General features: G+C 38.6%; 1 protein-coding gene across 9 annotated transcripts in view; it reads left to right on the top strand.

Moving 5' to 3' along the window:
* L3MBTL3 (L3MBTL histone methyl-lysine binding protein 3) overlaps positions 1 to 20,904 on the top strand; it is a 78,698-nt gene that overhangs the window by 19,532 nt on the left and 38,262 nt on the right. For all 9 annotated transcript variants that reach the window (XM_071436862.1, XM_071436882.1, XM_071436871.1 and 6 more), the window contains exons 3-11: positions 3,338 to 3,449; positions 5,623 to 5,782; positions 6,780 to 6,918; positions 8,226 to 8,310; positions 10,462 to 10,553; positions 13,030 to 13,134; positions 14,487 to 14,622; positions 18,099 to 18,190; positions 18,728 to 18,879. In XM_071436862.1, coding sequence (XP_071292963.1) covers positions 3,338 to 3,449; positions 5,623 to 5,782; positions 6,780 to 6,918; positions 8,226 to 8,310; positions 10,462 to 10,553; positions 13,030 to 13,134; positions 14,487 to 14,622; positions 18,099 to 18,190; positions 18,728 to 18,879 — 1,073 coding nt within the window. The remainder of the gene's footprint in view (positions 1 to 3,337; positions 3,450 to 5,622; positions 5,783 to 6,779; positions 6,919 to 8,225; positions 8,311 to 10,461; positions 10,554 to 13,029; positions 13,135 to 14,486; positions 14,623 to 18,098; positions 18,191 to 18,727; positions 18,880 to 20,904) is intronic.

Raw genomic sequence — 20,904 nt, 5'->3', positions numbered from 1 at the left:
CTGTATTGTATACTTACCTGTTAGCAGCTGGACTCTTCCTGCCAACTCAGTTACAATATGTTTGCATTAAAAGAATTGCAGTTTCTTGAGCATGTGTATTTTTGCCCTCATTGCTCGCCTGTACATGAAACATTGGAATTTAAATTTCCTATCCAGATGCTATATTTATTCCTGTTTATCTTCATGTGAATTTGTTCAGGAAAGCTGTTGAGGTTTCTTTCTCTTCTCTTCTCTGTTGCTGTCTGACCTTTTAAGACCATTGGCTTCATAGCATGGGACAGAGAATAACCTTAAGAGATTACTTTAAATATGCCAACAGGCATCTGACAAAAGTCAAGTGGATTGAATTTATACACAATAGGCCTTATAATTTATTCTCTTTAAAACACTGAAGTGACAAAAATTGGTCTTTTTTGTGAGTTTATTTAAGTGCTTGGTTATGGCCTTTGTTTACATCAAGATTCACTGTTTGATGCAATGAAGGTAGATTGAAGATCCCTTTATCTAATGCAAATTTTTATGTTTACTTCAGGAGTTTTGTGACTTGAAAACAAGTTTTTACTTCTCAGAAAGCTATGGATCCATCCTCAGAAGTTGGCTGCATGGCACTGTCACCTGCTGTGACATTTTAAAATGTCAAGACACCTAGGGAAGTGCCTGGGAAGACTGCCCTTGCTGTATTTTGGCTTGGAGGAAATATTGTGATGAAACCTTTACTTTTAGGTTTTCTGTTGCCTACACTCTAGGTAGAAGAGGCTTACAAATGTGTTGAATTTTTTTCATAGGCACATAAACCACCATTAATCTAGATCCCTTTTTGTCATGCTTCCAGCAGCATACACTAGTTGGCATGTTGCTCTGGCAGCTCTTATGCTGTGATGACTTTGTGCAGCATGCTGCTTTGTACATCTATTTATCCTGTTTTTAAGCAGTTAACCTTTGTCACAAGCTGTTCATGTCTTTTCCTCCCCAGCTAAAACCAGAGTATTACTTCCCAGGTCTGAGGTGTTGTTCTGGTTAGCCACAAAGAGCTTGGTGTATACATTAGTGCTGACACTGTCACTGGGGAAATAGGGAGTGAGAGCAGGCATGAATTCAAGTTTGCCTCCAAACAGGAGCTGGAGGCCTCTGACACTGGTAAAGGCAAGGCTGCAGGCAAAACCAGAAGTTACAGTAATCAGTGAGGCAGTGCCCCGTTGGACTGTTGTGCCCTCCCGCCTGCTAAGGCAGTGGCAAGCTGTCACTCCCCATCACTGAGACCATCTTAGCACGGGTGCCTGGCTTTGAGGAGCTCCTTGAGGAGCTTTTCTTTAATGGTTCAGCTCTTGCTGCTGTTAGCAGCCTCCAGGGAAAGAGTGGCTGGGAGCTGCCTTCCCTGCAGTCATCTGTCTTCCATTGTGTGGTGCCTGTCGGTCAGCAGTGAGCCCTCTGGAGCCAGAAGGGCTGGCAGGTCACTGCATTGCCTGGGGGGATGTCCTTGCATTCCACAGGAGGTCCCAGTGGAGGAGGAACATGTGTGTGGTGTCAGGGCTGGCCATTGATTGAACCCTGCAGACACATCCCAGGTATTTTGGTGTCCCAGGACTGTTCAGAAATGCCTTTGGTGCATGGATGTTCCGGCTGACGCTGTATGAAGGTGTGGGAGAGTGTTTCAAAGAGCTGCTCAGTAACCCTGTGCCCAGCCTGCTGGTAGGCTGCAGCAACCTGCAGGTGTCTTGGCTCATGTTCACAGCTTGCCTGCTGTGAGACAGCTCTTGCAGAGTTGGAGCTCTTGAGAGCAAGGAAGATTTTCCCTCTGACATCCACCTGTTGCAGAGGCAGCAAAGCACAAATAGCAAAAATGAGCTTAGCCAAAATAGGAACAAGACTGAGTGTGTAAGTCAGCTGTAAGACTCTTCTGAATAGTAACTCTACTGCTTTTCTGTGGTTGGAACAGCATGAATGTCTCTCCACAAACTGAAGCATCAGCACGTGGTGTTTAGTGCATTTGGTTGCCTTTCAAAGTTGAACTCATGGTGTTTCAGTCCAGATGGATTTATCAGCAGTTTGTCCATGCTTTCATATCTGTTGTGAGCACAGCTGACTGATAACAAGCAAAAATCTTAGCTCCAGACATCTTATGACTGTGTGAGGGCCTCTTCTTCCTTTCCTTCTCCCCAGCTTATTTCTTACCTGTTCACATTCCTTAGGGCTGGAAGGACTGTATTAGTGAAAGCACACTTTATATGTGTGTGTATATGGGGGATCACCTTTGCTTGCAGCCAGAATGGCTTATTTTCAGTACTGTACCATGGCAGGGTCCAGAGTGAGGGGGTGTGATGTGTTCAACAGCCTCTGGAGGCACAGAAAGGGTCAGTGTAGTGCCAGGCAATTGTTCCTGTTCTCATTTTCCCGAGGTAAAGTAGCCTGAGCAGAGAAAGAGAAATAGGCTTCATGCAATGGCCTTCAAGGAATATCCTCTCTGCTGGATGCCAGGGAGCTTTGAAGGACTCCCTGAGATGTAATTTTCCCTGTTGAAAGCTGTTGGTAAGAGCACCACGCTGATAGAGACCTGTTCTCTGTGGCAGAGGCACCCCTTCACTGTTCAGAGCAGGCGTCAGGGACAAAGCACTGCCTTGAGCTAAGCCCAGGTCACCAGCTGGGCCTGCAAACCACGGAGTGACTGGGAAACAGAATTATTTTCGTGTGGTAGTGCTGTAATCACTACAGCATTGGGAAGAAACTTTTCTGGCAGCAGGACGGCTATAACTCGCAGTGCTCCAGTGTAAGCACAGCATGTGGGGCATTGTTGAGCCTTGTGTCTGGCTGACAGTAATATCACATTCAGCATGTAATTAAACACCTCATAAACTGCCTTGAGATGTTTGTTTATGTGTGCTTTTTAGTGCAGAAGTACTGTGTTTTCAGGGGATGCTGAAATTTCTGTCCTCTGTGAAGCATTTGGTGTGTGATGTTCATTCAGCTCCCTTGTCCTCAGAAAGAATACTTGGTGTCTGGAGTGTGTTATTTTGCTGGCAGTGAAAAACATATGGTATGGGGTTGTTCCCATGAATTTCTGTTACTGTTTTTTTTTTTTTTAATATGTGTGTGTAAGTTAGATATTGGAGGCATCTGTATCAGTATCTATTGCAAATTAATATTTATAGATGTCAAAATGAATGTACATTTGGCTTGATCAAAACAAGAACGGCTTGTTTTGAATTCCGTGAGGATAAGCAGAAACACATAGAAAATATGTGATGAGGACACCATGTAAAAACTATTTTGAATAGCAGATACTTCAAGAGACTTCCAGTAAATTTTTACTATGCTCTGTGCCATTTGTTTTGTCTTACAGTTTAGAGTCAATGAATTTGGGGCCCTGGAAGTAATTACAGATGAAACTGAGATGGAAAGTGTTAAAAAGGCAACTGCTACCACAACCTGGATGGTTCCAACTGCTCAAGAAGGTCAGTTAAGAAGCAGTAAACATTTTCTGTGATAGACTGTAGTTTCTTTAATGCATCAACTTTCCTTAAAGCTTGCATCCAAAGTAAAAACAATTTACTTGCTTTAATGGACAAAGTATCTTTGATGAAGTAACCTGTTTCTTGGGATGTAAATTAGTATGAAAATAAATTCATTTCAAGTTGAAAGGAAATAATTCCTCTGTTAAATATCTGAAGTACAATTACAGACACATTTTTTTCCTTACAGTAATTTTCTCTAAATTTAGATTTGGTATTTTCCCTCTATTTAATTTGCAAAATAGTAAATTTCTTTTACTTATTGAGAATTTAGAATTTTAAGTTATTGAATTTTTTGTTGAGCTGGTTCTCCCGGACTGCCCACAGACTTTGCTAACAGCTTAGAGTTGATTTGTGCACTGCAAACTGCCTTGGTATGGTCAACACAACTGCTACCACCCATGTCAGTGTTAGATGTGCAGTGTGTTCCCCCACAGATGCTTTGCTCCTGACAACTATGCTTTTTTGCAGCATTAAAAACAGTCTGCAGAAACATCTAATGTTTATCTTGAATGGTGAAATTCTTAGAGTCGTAGTATCTATCTATCTACCAGATAAAGTGTTTCCTGGATTTAAAATTCTGAAGTAAGAAACACCTGTTTTGTTCAAGGAAAATTGTTTTACATGGTCATAAATTACTGCAATCTTTTTACACTGACTCCAGTAATGATGGAGTAGTGTGAAAGAGAATATCACAACTGGTTTTGTGATTATTTACAAATACCTAGTTTTTTTCCTTGTTGTTATTACATTTGATCAACTTTCTTTTAAAATATGTATTCTGTAAGTCCTTTGAAAAGCAGACATCACAATTTTTGTTTCATAATTTTCCCTAAAGGATGAGAAGTCAGTGAGAGCTTTCCTTTGCTGCTCCCTCACAGTTAGTTCATAATTGTCATGTGGGACATTAACACTGGTAGGAAAGTGGTTTGGGCCCCCAAGGTCTGAAGCTGCAGACCACTGTTAATGTGTTCTCTAGCAGGGCAGTGATAGTTAATTTAGGTTTCAAATCTGTGATGAGGGTAGCATCATTGTGAGAGTATAGTAGCACAACAGATTCTCTGCTTAGACTGAGAGATCAGTTACAGCAAAGCACACAGCTGCATCCCCTCCAGTCTGACAAACCTAACCAAAAACTTGCGTTTCTACTGAATTGAACTCTGTTCATGGACATATAGACATAAAGAGTAAGCATTCTGCTACTACCTTACACCATCCTTGATTAACTTAGTGCTCCCCAAAAGTAAAAATACTGCTAAAATTTTCTGCTGTGAGAATAAACAGTTGTTTTGAACCACTTATGATGCTGGTGTGTAAATAGAACATACATTATATATTCTTCTGGGGGAGATAGCCTGCATGCAAGAGTTCATTTGACTCTGGTTTCAAAGACAGTACAGAGCTTAAGCAACATAAATAGTCTGTGACTTGAAGTTTGCCTTTTGGGGAGGTACAAAGACAACAACCTGCTCCAGAGGCTGGAGTACTTGACAGTGCTTCATACTTGCTTGTGAGGGAAAGTAACTGCACTCTCTCCTACAGATAGCTTCTCCTAGGCTCTATGCCTGTTGTGGGGAAATTGCAGCTTAGGATCAGTGAGTAACTTCGTATTTGAAGATTCCTTTATTACAGGTTGAGTGATGCTTCACTTCTGGTGGACCCCAGGCAGGTTCAGGAGTAGCTGCTGCTAGAGACTGCAGACTGTAGCCAGTGATTTGCTTCCAGAAATAATTTCAACTAATGAAAAGATAACTCGCCCCAACCCTTTTCTCCCAAATTTAGGTATAGGCATATCAGCAAGAAATGAGGTCATGGATTCTAAACTGTGATGACTCTGTGAGCAGTCATTGCCTGTCACAAAATGCAGTCCTTCCACAAGCAGCCCCATCAAGCTGTGACAGAACCATAGAATAGTGGGTTCCTCTCTCCTGTTGCAGTGTGAAAACCTGACTTGCTTGTCAGCAATCTGGACCTCATACAAACACTAATTCCTAGTTCTTCATTCTGACAAGAGTGGTGTGGCTGATGTTTTTCTGTTAGCTTGGCAAGGCCTGCTAAGGATATTTAGGAATGTATCACCTCTGCCTAAGTGAAGTTAACTTTTGTCGTTGTGCAGCCTTTTCAGAAAAGACAGGGATCCCCACAAGGTTGAAGGAAACTGCAAAAGTGGATGGACTTGTTTTCTGTGAAAACTGTTACCGCTATGGTACTATAGAAGAATTTGTTCCTGAAGGGAAATTTTGCAGCCAGAAATGTGCCCAGCAAGTAAAAAACAAGTAGGTACTATAACAAGCATAGAAGCAAAGAATTTGGCATAAATGTAGCATGAGAGTGAAGTGGTGGGATAAAATGTTCATGGTGGGGCAGAGGGAGGTATTAAGCAGACAAGTTTCAGTGTCACCATTGGTTTATAATGTTCTTTCACTGTTTTTTTTTTTTTGTGTAAATGCCTTAACAACATTTGGTTTTGTCTAACACTGACATTGAAGGCAGTCTTTTTTACTCAGTGTGCTGTGTTCTGCTGTCAGATGCAAGCAGTAAAACAGTCTATGGGATGCATGAATCAGTGTCAGACTCCCACCCTGTTTCAGTCATTGGAATTAAGATAATCAGTAATGAGATGGTTGGGGTGGTAAGTTAATTATAATTAAGTGCAAGAGCTGTTTTATAGTTGACAGTGAGTGAAAACATGAGCATACTGCAGTTTCTCAGCTCCTCTTTTTCAGTTAGTGCATTTCATCTCATCATAAAAGCATGTTTGTGTTAGTGTGTCCATTCTGTATTGCATATTGCTAGATTATGGCAGTTTTAAACATTTATGATTTTGTACATTTTCCTTCATTTTAGCTAATTGCTTCAAAGTTTTCTGTTCTGATTTCTTGTTTAGCAATTTGTACAGTCGCATACCAGCTTTCTCCAGTTGGATTTGTCAGACTTAACAATTACCTTTGCCTTCCTCTCTCTAAACTGCCCTGCAGTCCTAAACATTTCACAGTTTGCTTCTCCGGGAGACTTGATGGTACATGAAAAAAGACACACTGTTTAAAACATGTAAAACTTGTTCAGCAGAAGCTGACAGCTTTCCTTTTACAGTTGCTATTGTGTGTCTCTCAGATTAATTCTTTTGACAGACTTAATTTTCAGTAGTATTTCTAAGAATATAATCTGTGTAATACTATGGGACCCACACATTTACTTGCTTTTTTACTTGTTTTATGATTATGAGAAGTGAAATAATATTGGCTTTGTGTCATTGTGTTACTTCTGTGGTAGAGAACCAAAGGAGGAAAATCCCAGCATGGAATGCAATGGGGAAGATGATTCTAAAGGCATTCGGAAAAGAAAAGCAAAAGTACCTCTCAAGGAAGAGTCAAGGGATAATGGGGAGAAGAACGAGAATCCAGATGAAATTGTTAGTATGCATCATAAACCCATTCCTGCAAGTATTTGGGTGGGAGTTTTGCCTTGTATTGCAATGTCAGTAGCTCCATCAGCCACAAAGAGGAGAGACTTCATCATTCTGTCAGAGCCACAATAAGTAGTTGTTTCGTTTGCCAATTTAATTATGCCTCAGCAGTAAATTGTAATTATTGACAATGAATTGATAAAAGCTAGTTTTGGTCTCTTTTCCCTGCTTTTTTAAGAACAGAACAAAAAGAATTTAAAGGAAAAATGATGCTAATGTTGACTTGCCATGTCTTCAGCATGGAAAAACAGGAGTACATATTTCCCAACAACCCTCTTACTTTGTCATTCTGCACATGAATAAATAACTATAGACCACTAATTTATTTACAAAGAAAGCTATACTATAATCAAGAAGGGAATACTTCAGATTTTCTTGGTGTAATTTGCCTTTAAAAATCATATCCCAAAATTTGTTTTCCTTTTGTGTTGCAGTGTAATTTGCTTTGTGGCACCTTTTGTTTTCTTTTCCTTTTGGATTTATTCTTAATTTTAGAAAAAGCTTACCCCACAGTACCTTCCCATAATGCTTGTTTTCTTGTAGTATGTATTTTCTTCCCAATAGCTGTCACACTACTGGGGGTAGCACAGTTTTCAGAGAGAAGGGTAGAGTTCTGCAACTACAGAATTGTCAAAAGTATGAAGACACTAGAATTGTCAGGAGGGAATTTGCAGCTCTCTGTGTAGCAGTATCTTAGGCAAAAGTCAGGGGATACCTTCTTTGTCTCCATGCATCTGCCCTCCCAGATGAGTATTTACTCTGCTCATCTGCTCAGATGCTCACAAAACTGTTAATACAAAAACAGTGAGAAAAATTGAAAGGATCACAGTGCCATTTTATATTTAATAAAGCAATTGTATGTTTGAAAAAAAAAAAAAAACAACAGAGGAAAACTGTGAGAGGTTTTCTTTTAAATTATTTTGGAAGCATGAACACACCAAAGATACTGTTATTTATCAGTGTCTCAGCGGGGTCTTCATGCTCAGTCTCTGGGTCAGGCAAGGCTGGCTGAGTGCCAAGTGGTGAGAGTCCTTCTGCCTGCCATTGTCACCGTGTTTGCTGTGATTTGTCACTGATGGCTCACTTTGCTTCTATGAGACATCTGCACCTTTGTTTGAGGTAGGAGAGAGCTGGGTGAATAGCCGTTTAAATGAAGTCACAATTTAAACTTCAGTATCTCAACTTTTATCATACTAGACTTCTAAGCTAATGAGGTTACTGTACTTTTTTTTTTTTTTCTCTTTCTAATTTAGGAGGACAAACCTGAAGGAAGGATCTTGAGAGTCTCGCAGAGAGCCAGGAGAAAAAGAAAAGGGGAGATAACAGTTTTGAAACAAAGTAAGTTATATTATGGAACAAAAATCTCAACCATCAATTCTTCAGGTAATAGCCATATCTTATTGTGAATTGCCAGCATTGTTTCACAAAATTTATATTCCCTATTGAATTTTTTTTCATTACTGTAAAAAGACAGTGACAGTGTTATTTACAGCAATTAAATTTTAAGGCAGCATAGGGGAGGATCTGGTGAGTGTAAATGCAACTAATGTGCATTTTAGCTTTTTTCTTTTCATCCCTCTAAACAGTGCCAGTATTAGAGGGAATCAGCTCCATTGAGTTACCAGATGCTAAAAGACATGTATCAAGCAGAAGTGAAAGTTTACTTTTGTTTCCTTGGGGATCAATTTTGCATCTTCATTATGTGCTGGAAATAGACACATTTATGGAACTGTTTAGGAATAATTGCTATAATCAATCCAAAGGGACATATACTGCATCAAGCAACATAATAAAACATATTTTAAATGAGTGCTGTTCTTTCAAGCTATTTGTATGATAGATAGTTTTAGGAAGAATGGGAGAATCAGCTGCTATTATACCTCAGTGGTACACCAACCACAGACCTACATCTTGCCCTCCAGAGTGCTTCTTATGGTAGATGGGGAGACATTAACAGAGGTTGCCAGGCCACTAATCAACACAGAACTCCAGTTAGCTCTGATGTACACCAGGCAGATGAACTAGATGCAACAATAAATGTTATGAAAGATCCCCCTCCCAAAATAGAATCACATCTGAAATGTTTCTACAGTTGCTTCTAAGGCTGAAGAGATAGGAAGTGTGTGAGACACAAGGACAAAGCTGATGCTTTGTGGAAATCACTACTGCCCACTGACAGAAGGATTTACAAATTTCTTGTGTTAGGGTTTTTTTTTAATTTTTATTTGGGAAAATATCAGTATAAAAGTATAAACTGGTATCAAAGACCAATTTGTATTCAGAACCAAGCACAATTAATTTCTTTAATGGAATAGATGAAAACTGGGTAAATCCCAAATAAAATTAATGTGGTCTAATAGTGTTATGCGATTACTATCACTCTGAAATTTATTATTGTTTGGTTACATTATTGTAAGCTTTCTTCAGGAGAGTTTGGCATTACTATTGTTATGGTTCATGTTTTAATCATAAAAATGCTAAGCCAGACTGTTACTTAAAGGATTTATTTTTCCTGTGAGTAGCCCACAGTCTGGATCAAGCCAGAAACACAGTGTGGACTGTGATGAATCCGTCTGACAGTGTGAGCTTATGGTCTGAAATGCTGAGCTGCCTGTGCAGAGGAGGCACTTTAGGCAGAGATCAGTAGAGCAGAGTAGAGGTGTATAAAAGTACATACATACATGGCCATCTGTTCTTGAAGTTCCTGGCTATTGCTATTGTGCAGGTAGTGCCTTGTTTATGAGGCCTGAAAACTGTGTGACTGTAGCCATTATTAAGATGGACTGTAAGCAGTATTGCAATTACTGTGCAAGTGTTCATACTGTGTGAACAGACCTGAAACTGGAGGTTTCTCTCATATGCTAATGACATCCTGAGGAAAAAAAACACTGGTGAAGACAGTTCTGAAGACTTGCAGAAAATACTGTTAAATCACTGCCTTTCTACCCAAAACCATCAAACTACAAAGTGATGGAGTAGGTGAGAAAGAGTCTGAATACTGTTAAAGAGTAGAGTCTTTCAAGCCTGATTAAAAAACTTACCATGAGCAGTATCCACTTGAAAATGCTTTCCAGTTAAAGAAGGACATGGGGTAAAAAGAAACCCCTTAAAATACTGAGCTATTTTGTGATTTGAACTCATCTTTTTGCACATTTGCAAATTGTATATCTTAATGCTTCTTAGGAGCAATAGGAAAAACGTGTTGGAGCAAGACTTTGTAAGTTGTTCTTGTCACCTGAAGGAGGTTTTTCTTGTTACTAATCAAGGTTTGAGCTGCTGGAACTGTTTCTGAACAAACCAGGAACCTTCATGTTCCTGGTGCCTTTCAGCCTACAGAACTTCTTTTTCTGAAATAAGTTCTGAACAACACCATGAGTGCATTTCATAAAATGTAAATTCAAGAATATTATGAACTTGTGTTGTGGATTTTCTTTTTCTTGAGATATTAACAGTTACAGAATTATTTCCCTGTTTTATGCTTCTTTATAGCTGTACCCTCTAAAGGAAGGCAAGCATGGTGTTGGGCATCCTATCTGGAGGAAGAAAGGGCCATTGCAGTGCCTACTAAGCTTTTTAAGGAGGTATGACCTTTGAAATTTAAGTCAGTCAACCACCTAAGATCATGAAATTCCTAGGAAATCAATAAACAAAAAATAATTTGAAGATTTTATTCTTTTGTGGGAAAACCTGCATGATGAAAACAATACTGTGTCCATCAGCAATTTTGAAAGCAATTATCTCTCTCTGTTTTTTCAGAGAATTCTGTTGTTGTAGATGAATGCTGTCAAATCAGACTGCAGAAAGCAGATGCTCTTCCAAAATCTGCTGTTCTAGCCATTCCTTCTAGTCTCTCAAGCTAAAAAATGTGATACATACCCACACTTTTTCATGCCATATAATTTTCTTTAAATATGTTTAGAAAGGTGGTACAAAGGTCATCTTTTGTCTTGTTGCTTTGATTATATTACCTGTCTTTTCTTCAGCTTCTGCTGACATTATATTTTGTTACTACATCAGATACTACTTTGTCTTGTTCTCCTTTTGTATGTCATCTGATTGGATGTCACATCATCATGTCCTGCTTGTCCTTTGCCTGCTATGCTTTGTCATTTTAGTGCTTTCATTAGTGCCACCTCTCTTGCTTGGAAGAGAGCTCTGAATTCAAATCCACAAGACTTCTGTGCTGTTATCTTCCTTTGTAAAACCTGGTGAAACATGTCTCAGCTGCTGTACTCCTGCTATATGTTACTTGTTTTTGATAATTCTGTTCTTACTTTTCTATTTCTTGCATCCATTTCTTTCTGTATGCTTCATACTTCAGCTGTTAAATCTTCTCTGTTGGAATTAGTTTTCAGCTTACACATGCCATGTGATGCTGGTCTTTAATTGGTGGTTTAGTTGCTATTGAGTGAGAAAAGTGAAGAACTGGGATTTAGGTTTACAGAATCCATAGATTTGCAGGTGCAAGAGCAGCAGTCCCCTGACTGTCTTCATTTGTGAGCATAGTGCTATATACTGGTTCAAAAATTAGCAAGAAAACAATCTAAGAGTGCCCTGGTGGGAAGGTAGATTTACAAAGCATTGCTCTGCCTCTCTGAAGGTCCATGAAATGCTGTAGCAGTACAAAGGCTTTGCAGGGCACTGTACACAGTGCTGAAGTCTGGAGTTAAGCAATGTTTCCTCCACATTGCACCTTTCGCATCCAGGGCATCTTAATTTAGTATTTTCTTTCAAAGTCTTTAGCCCCTGGGCAATGCTTGATTTAGTGTAGAGTATTTAAAGCCTGTAGCAGAAAGAGAATTCTTAATAGCACTCAGAATTGGCCAGGTAATTTTTCTCCATTTTTCAGATGAACAAGCAAGCCACATAAACAGATAGGTTAAAAAAAAGCCCAAACCAAATATCAGAATCAATCGTGAATCCTTGATTTCAGTTGGGACTTTGAGAATTACTCTTTTTTTCTTTTTATTTTACCATTTCAGAAGCAGTACTTCTCACTGGGTTGTTTCGTACTCTTAGTTAGGAATGGTCAGGATGATGGAGGGTCCTTGCCATTTCCTTAGACCTTAGAGTGATTTCTAAGCTGTGTCTCACAGGTTTCCTTTCCTTCCAAGTAGGTGATACCTCTCTGAGTATCTCCCTTGGTACCCTTCTCTTCCCTTTGGCTGCAGAGTATTGCAGTTGACTCAGGAACATGTGTCTCCTAGACAGAAACAGAAGGAAAAGGGAACATTTAAGATGCTTTTCCTGTGTTTTTTCCTGTAACATAAAACTGACTGTGAATTTTCTAGCCTGTGGAAAACTGTCTCCAGTTTTGATTACTTATTTTTCTGATTGTTCTTCGAATTTAACCTTAATATCTGCTACCTTCCATCCTCTTTACCAGAGGGATGATGATGCCTGCTGGTTGAAAAGGTGGTTGATCCATCCTGCTTAGCCCCATTTTCACTTTCTGTTTTTTGACAGATATTCTTCTGGGTTCATTGTAATGTGATGTAAGGGTAGTCATCTTCCTGTGATGTAGAAATTCTCCTGGAAGACTACATAGTGTGGACTCAGCATATAAAGGACGGCAAATAGGCCATCTCTGCATACCAACAGTGTTCAATATTCCTGCCTTTCAGTTCATCTTTCATGGTCTGAGATGTGGAACCGAAAAGGCAAAACAGAGTCATTGTTGTGATTATTATAGGAATTATGTCCACCAGGAAGGTGTTACTGTGCAGTCTGAAAATTGAATAATTAAATTGCTAAGATATTTTACTGTCAATTAGTGAAAAAAGTTGAAGACAAACGGTGTCATCTTTCCCTTGACTCTTTTGCTAATTCTTCCTAATTTTCTTACATACTCTCAAGTTTCAAGACATTATGTTTTTCAAACAATCGTCAATTTCTCTTCTCCTCTCCACGTTTTTGAAAAACGCAAAACATAAAGTGATTTATTAGTTCCTTCAGAATCATGAATAATGAATAATGATTGTTCTATTCCTTATAAAGATATTGTGTCTTTCTCTGGTATACTGTCAGAAGTATTGAAACTGTTATTTTCCATTGCAGTATCAGTCTTTCCCATACAACAAGAATGGATTCAAGGTAGGGATGAAGCTGGAGGGTGTGGATCCTGAGCACCAGTCTATCTACTGTGTTCTCACAGTGGCTGAGGTAAGCAAGCAGCCACAGTGCTGGGTTGTAGCAGAGTCTGCAATGAAACAGCAGCAGCTGAAAACCCTCACTCTTACCTAACAGGCAGACAGAAACTATATGTAGGGAGATGGTTTTTAAAATAAGAATGGTGTATATTTTTCTGCCTGATAGGCATGTAAAGAATATGTTCAGTATCAATGCAGCAATACATGTATTTAACATACACAGCTACAGAAAACAGTATTAGACTAGTTGGATAAGATGTGGTTTTATCTGTTATCCTGTAGTTTGTATTTAAAAGGAAAAATAAATAGAAAACAAACATGACAACTGATACACAGCAGTTTTGTAGAGGTTTGATAGTATTTGCAGTTGCTCCATTGACTGATACAAATAGCTAAAAGTTTCTCATATTGATGTTGTGCTACAACTTTTTCATGCTGATTGCCACAGAAACTGCCTGTTAACTTGCACAGGTTGCCTATTGGCAACCTGTGCAAGTTAACATAAAATATAAACCCAGATTTTCTTTTTGTTGTGGTTCATGAAATAGTTTTTCTGATGAACAGCTTCTTTGCTTTCAATACAGAAACTGCCTCTCAAGCATCTTTTGAATATCTTTTAAACATACCTTACTTTAATTTTTGGATAGTTTTAATGGGTTTTTGGATTTCATTTGTGAATTAAAGTGGGGAAACTGGAAGTTATGTCAGAGTACAAATTAAATATAAAATAGGGTTGATGTTGAGATTTTTCACTGATGGCTGCAGTAAATTTATGGCATTTGGCACTCAGGGAGATGTGGAGACCTTCTGTACAGAGACAGTATTGTGTCCTGTTTTTCTTCTCTTCTCAGTGGTTGACTTATTACTTCATGGAATAATGAAGTTCTGGGGAATACCTCCACTGACTTCTCATCTTTACTTAAACAGTTTTCAGTATCTCTCTGGAGAGCCTTTTGAACATACTTATTGTTCACTGCTCCCTTGCATATCAGTTAATCAGGATAGCTTGAGAACCTCATTATCTGCACTTTGTCCTCGGTTGTATCAGATGTATTCACGCTCTTCTGTAGGGCTTATGTTTTACTTTGATGCTGAGTTGAACCATTGTCAAGTTTTTGAGCACTACTGGCAATAGCCAGCTTTTAGTTAAATTCTTTTGACCAGAAGAGGAGGCACTCAGACTGAGAATAGCTTTGCCTTTTAATTCTCTCCTTTTTATCAAATGAAATTATTCATCCAGTGCTGGATTGGGCAGAAGTAAAAAGCTGACTGAAAACATACAGTGATTATACATATTATTGAATGGAAGTGGTTATATGTAGGGCAAAGGTCTTAGTGTTGTATGTTGTCAATTCTTGCTTTTAGGTTTGTGGCTACAGAATAAGACTACATTTTGATGGATACCCAGATTGTTACGATTTCTGGGTGAATGCTGATTCTTCAGACATTCATCCTGTTGGATGGTGTGAAAAAACAGGTCACAAGCTTCATCCACCTAAAGGTATTGCTTTGTTTAAATCTGTGTCTTACACAGTTCTGAGATTGAGTACCTGTCTAATGCTGTATTTTTTTTTTCTGCCAGAAATGTTTTAGTTTGTTTAGTCAAGAGTATTTGAAAATGGCAAATTAAATACATATCTTGCCTAAAAATTCAGTTTCAAAATCATGCGCCTTTTATTCAGTGGAAATTCAGAGAAACCAAGAAAACAAAATGGGCCATAAGAGTCAACTGTAAGGCATTAGGAAAAAAAAAAACAGCTAAGCAGCAAGCCTAGACCCCAGCGTATTGCAAGGAAAATGGCAGCATACTGGTGACATATTTATGCTTAAACTGAGGTCTCACAGGCAGCTGAGGGTCCTTTAGTGGAAGGTCTTAGGACATTTTTGCTACTGCATAGTGATCACTGTTATTGTACAAATGTTGGCACAGACTAATAAAGACTGTGCTATTTCCACAAAGATTAAGTCTGAAATAGAGACAAAAAGAGGAATGAACAGATCAATAGGGAGAAAAAGAGGTAAGATTGCAAGCCTGAAAGTGTAATTTGCACATGGATTATGTAAATGGTATACAGGTATTGAAATGTGTGTAATTTACTTGCATAATTTACTTCCATTTCACATTGTGTAACTTCTTTTGGCAATTGGAGGGTATATGTACTGAACTGTACTATGAAAAATAGATAGATGTGGTCCTTTTGGAATAGGGAGGGAGTATGTGGGGATGAAGGGAGCAAGTCCTGAAGTCTGAAAAGTGAGATGTAAATGAATGTGCCATTTTGCCATACACAGTGAGGGTAGTACAGTGTGATTTAGAAGGGCTGGAAGACGAGGAGTGCACAGATTCAAGAGGATGTGCTTGCAGAGAATTACAAAACTGTAGATGTAAGGGCTCAGGTGTGGAAAAGTGACAGTAAAGCCACTGGAAGTGTACATGGGGCCTGCCAGTGTGAGAGGATGGCATTTCTTTGTGTGAGCCTTGAGGGGCATGAGCTGCTCTTCTGAGTGCTCTGCAAGCTCCACTCTGGCTACACTGTGCTGCTTGTCTTGGGACACAGTTCTGCATAACTGGCTGTGTAGAAATAGCAATTCCTTGAACATAAATAAGAATTTCTTAGAAGGCTGGCCTTTGCTGATGTAATAATTTGCATGTAGCAAATGGGTAGTTCCCAGTTACAGCCTTCCTGTGTTATTACAGTGTGGTTAGTAAGTTTTGTATCTATGACAAGGATTTGTCACCTTTTAATCTTACATGCCTGGTTTAGAAAACTTTTGTTAACCATGAATGATTGCCCCTGGAAGAACTGTTTTTCCAAGGGGAAGGATAATATGCCAGTTGTAGGTTCTATTTTAATTGGATTGGACAGATTGGTTTATTTTGCTGTGTTATGACATTTTAATAATGATTCCTGTAGCGCCCATTGCAAATTTTACAGATGCTAAAGCCAATGAGAGTTATGGCATAGGACACAGTATTCACATAAAATAGCACCCCAGAGAAGAACTCATAAGTTTGTGTCAGTAGCCTTCAATTTTCCAGCTAAAATACAAATTTATGACCTTCACAGTATAAACCCTAAGCAATTTGGAACCTGGTGGTCTGACTTGGGGGGGCAGGAGGTGGGGAGTAAGGGACATGAGACAGGAAGAATATTATTTACTTGTTTTCTGAAATGTATTTCTATCCATGTTTATTAAAATGGAAAGATGGGTAACTCTTAGTGCTGCTGGGCAGGACAGATCTTGTGATGGGATGTCTCCCACCCCCACAGCAGCACAGGCAGCAGGCAGCTGTTGCTGGGCTTTCAGCAGATATAGGAGAGGTAAGAGGCAAAATCAAACTAGATTTCACAGAAATTAAAAAAGATGGTGGTCAGGACACTATTCATTTTGTGTAGAAGAGGGCACTTTTTTATCTCACACAGGCAAAATCTGCAGCAAGAGAATGGATGTACATGTATATATATGCATGTAAAAATTGCATTGACTGGGGAACATTCCTACAACTGATCTATATCTGCAGTGAATAAATCAAATTGACCTTTGGTCTTGTTATGAGAGATGAGTTAGGAGCTTAAGATCTCCCTTTCTCATTTGGTGACAGGAAGACCCATGCTGCCCAGAAACAGTTTCACAGCCTACTAAAACAAATTTTTTTTCCATGGGCTTTGTCCTAGTCCCAGTAACTGATCCCTTCACTCATGTAGTAGGTGGGAGTTTTTTATTGTCTGCTGTGAGCTTGGACTTAGGTTTGAATACTCTCTAGAATTACAAAGCAAAAATGAAAAGCCTAAGTACTGTATTGCTTTAAAAATGGTTTCAAATGATACAGCATTTGAAATATAATATACATACATTTGAAATATAATATGCATACAACATAAAAATGGTTTCAAAGCTTGACACACAGCTGTAGTGTATCAAGACAACAGACAATTGGAGGATAAGAAAAGTATTTTTGTTTGGACTTGTAGGTTAATTTATGCTGAGTACTATTTAAAGTGAGAAAGCTCTATACAGAGAAGGTGAAGGTTTTCAATTTGCGGTTCCTGGGATAATATGAGATTATGAGAAGGTTATAATATGAGAAGATTAAACAAAGCAATTGCCTCTGGCGTATTTGAGTAATACTTCAAGTAGTTAAGAGGTGACACATTTCAGTAAAGGCAGTCACTCACTGAAATTTGTTGTGGTTTTGGTCTTACTTTACTGGGTTGTAACATATTGACTAAAAGAGACGTTTCTGTAACTGTTACATAACAGAAAAATGAAGGAGTAAATCTGTTTGCTTCCAACTCCTAGCATTGTTTTTTAGATTAGAACTACAAATGGTATTTTGGAGATTATTTTATGCAGTTCAATATATTATGAATTATTTGTAATTTTTCCCCCTAAATATTAACAGAAAAACAGATTTCTTTTCAGGTGTTGTATACACAGAATAAAAAATGTATAATGTCCATGCAGGGGAGAGTTTACACTGTAAATTGAAAAGGGGTCCTGAGGCATTGGTAGTGTAAGTAACTGGTTTGATGTAACCTAGGGGGGTTGTTTTAAAGCTAGTAGTGATGATGCTGTGTTAGTGGTAGCCTGATGATGTAATATGGTGAAGTCTGGAGGAGAAGGGATATTTTTTTTCTTGGACTGACAGACATAGTGGGAAGAACTTCAGGATCTGTAGGTCTTTTACTGATTCTGAAGTAAAAGCAACAGACTGAAAAGCAGCTGGAGAACACTTGTTGGCTCTGTGTGTGTGTCAGTGAGACCAGCACAGGGAAGTGAGGTGGTACCTGTGAGGCAGACAGGTGGTGGTAAGATGAGGTTTTCTTTGGGAGAGACAAAGAGATGACTTTTAGGCTGTGCTTCTTGGAGATGTCTGTTCAAAGGGAAGAAGATAAAACTATAAAATTTGTCTCTTACTGATACGTGTGTCTCATGCCCATAATTTCTTGCCCTTCTTTTACAACCCTCATTTAGGATATAAGGAAGAAGAATTCAGCTGGCCCTCCTACTTAAAGGCATGCAGGGCTCAAGCTGCTCCTAAATCACTGTTTGAAAACCAGAATGCAGTAAGTACTCACTTGTTACTAATGGTGTAGTTGTGAGCATGCTTGTGTGTGGTAGAGACTCATAGCGCATTTCAGTGATGGCAGACTTGAGTCTGACATTTAAAACAAAAGTGTTTACAGCAAAATGAATAACATTCTAACATCCTCCATTGCACAGCTAACCTCTGCAGTTCCAGCTCATTACTCTTCTACTGATCTGTTTAAACTTCTGATGCATTCTTAAATTAAAGATTTGTTATTTGTACTGTGTCTTGCACTGTAATCTTGTGGAACAAGAATGGTCTTTCAGAGAGACTATCTAAGACAGATAAAACTAACACATTTCATTTTAGCAGCATATTTAGGACTTTTTTTCTTTCATTAACCAGAAGTCTTTGTGTTTGAGCATCTCTCATGTCAGCTAATTAGGCCACTGCCACTCTGTTGGGACAGTTAATTGGGAAATTTGGAAATGGCATGAATATATTGATTGTGGACAATGGGGAGATTTCTGGATTTATAGTATTTATCTTCAGTTAAATGTCTTCCTCTATGTAGACAGTGATTCCATCGGGATTTCGAGTGGGGATGAAGCTGGAAGCTGTAGACAAGAAGAACCCGACTTTCATTTGTGTTGCCACGGTAACAGACATGGTGGACAATCGTTTTCTGGTTCATTTTGACAACTGGGATGAGAGTTATGACTACTGGTATGATGTTTTTGTTTTGTATCCTAGTGAGATGTATCAGAAATGTGTTCTCTTTAAGTGCTGTTTTCTGTGATACTTTCCAGACTGGTGATGCAGTCACCATACCAACTTTTGCTGGATTTATAAGTATGGCCACCAAAGTAGGTTTCAGTGGCAGACGGGAGGAATCAATTTTCCCATGTCAAGTTGCATGTAAAAAATGCCAAGGTTGTGCTGAATGAGTGTTTGTGTGTGCTGCTGCATCTGGAGTTGTGGATTGGTTTCAATTACATATTATTTCTGAGGTTGATCTCTTCAGTGGAGAATATACACCATGATAATGAGACTAAGTGTACTTGGAGTTAGTTTTACTTACAATTGTAAATGTGAATTGTAAATTGAAAGGGCTGCATGTGTTCATAAGGTCTTGATCCATTTATGTTGAAACCAAAATGTAGTCATGTTCTATAAAGCATCAGGATAGTGGCAAAATCTGGTTTTAGTCCTCTGTGTTCTATATTCCAGTGGAAACTGAGATCCTGCTATTCTGACCTGCGTTAGAGGTGACCTTTCTGCATGTTTTATGGTGGAGGGGCTGTGTGTATCTATAGGAAAGTCAGTGGATGGAGCAGGATGTACTAGGAGTGTAAAGATAGTGAAGGAGATTTAGGCTGTTACAATGCAGGTTTGTATTTGCATCTTCATTTGACAGATCATTTGGAGCAATGTCATTTACCTTGCAGTCTTTGGAGAGTAAGTTACTGCAGAACAGGTAGAGAGCATTGTTGTGGATTCCCTTCACGGCCAGGGTTCAGCAGTGGCAACTTAATTGTGTAGCTGAGCCTATAAAATAAATGAAGAAAAATTTCTTCATCTGTATTTGATGACTACTTTGGCACTATGTCAGTGAGAATGGCCACAAAATTATTATTTCAAGGGATGGACTCACAAAGATTAGAAGTTACTTTTATAGTTTTGTGACAATGTGACAAATAAACTGAAGTAGAACTGAATTACTGAAGCAGTAGTGAACAGTCAGTTAAGTAAAGTCAAGAACTGAATATCAAGATAATAGACTATATGAGTCAAAGACCAGAAAGATTAGCAATTATTCCACAAAGTAACACAAACCATACATTTTCTCTACAAAGCATCAGGAAACTGGGGACTTGGGAAACTTAGTGTGGATATCTTAACAATTGACTGTTAACTAATAATAGCTATGACATTAATTAAGAATTAAAAAGGCAGTTAAGCAAAGCTTTTAGGGAAAACACAGTGTAATATATCCCATAGTTTGTTCGGAGGTAGTATAGGTATCTTTCTAAAATACTGCAATCTGTATAGCAGGCATATACTGAATTTCAGACTTGTTAATATTCCAATGTCAACAGGAACTTTGTCCACCAGTCTTTTCAGAGGAGGGCGAAGTACTTTTCAAGTACATAACCAAGCTTTACATTTATAGTATTAGTTATAGTATCCTGAAGTGGTTTTTCTGAATTTTAAATGTAGAATACATGACATAAAACCCTCCTAAAGGATGAAAAATTTGACGTGGAAAGCTTATGTGTTTTTCTATAGGTTTTCAGAAATCACTGGAGCTGTGTTCACACTGAGGTCAAGCTAAAGTTTTGTTCTTTTGGTGAACTTGTGAAATACCTTTCTGGAAGCAGCAAGATGCTCCTGGAAGTACTGTACATGGAAATCAAATTCTCAGTGATGTGGTCTACCTCTCAGCATTGCATTGAGAATAGTGAGTAGAGAGAGAGAGAAAGAAAGAAAATGAGAGAAAAGAGCGGCAAATGAAAATAGCAGTGGAGTGTCTGACCAAAAGAGAGCATGAAAATGTAACCTGAATGCATCCCACTCATATTTTTAATTTTAGATATCAGGTTTGTAAGGGCCTTAAAATATCTTAGGTGCATACATTTCATGTCTACCAACTGCTGTCTCTAACTAAAAACAAAAAGGTTTTTTGAGATTACCCAGAACTGAACCTCACAGTTTCCTTGTGCCTGCATGTAAGTTTCAATCTCAGAATAA

Source organism: Agelaius tricolor, unplaced genomic scaffold (genome assembly GCF_023055355.1).
Source record: "Agelaius tricolor isolate 1412-34295 unplaced genomic scaffold, bAgeTri1.0.p SCAF_1, whole genome shotgun sequence".
NCBI classification, from domain to species: Eukaryota; Metazoa; Chordata; class Aves; order Passeriformes; family Icteridae; genus Agelaius; species Agelaius tricolor.
This window is presented reverse-complemented; position numbering and strand designations above follow the sequence as displayed.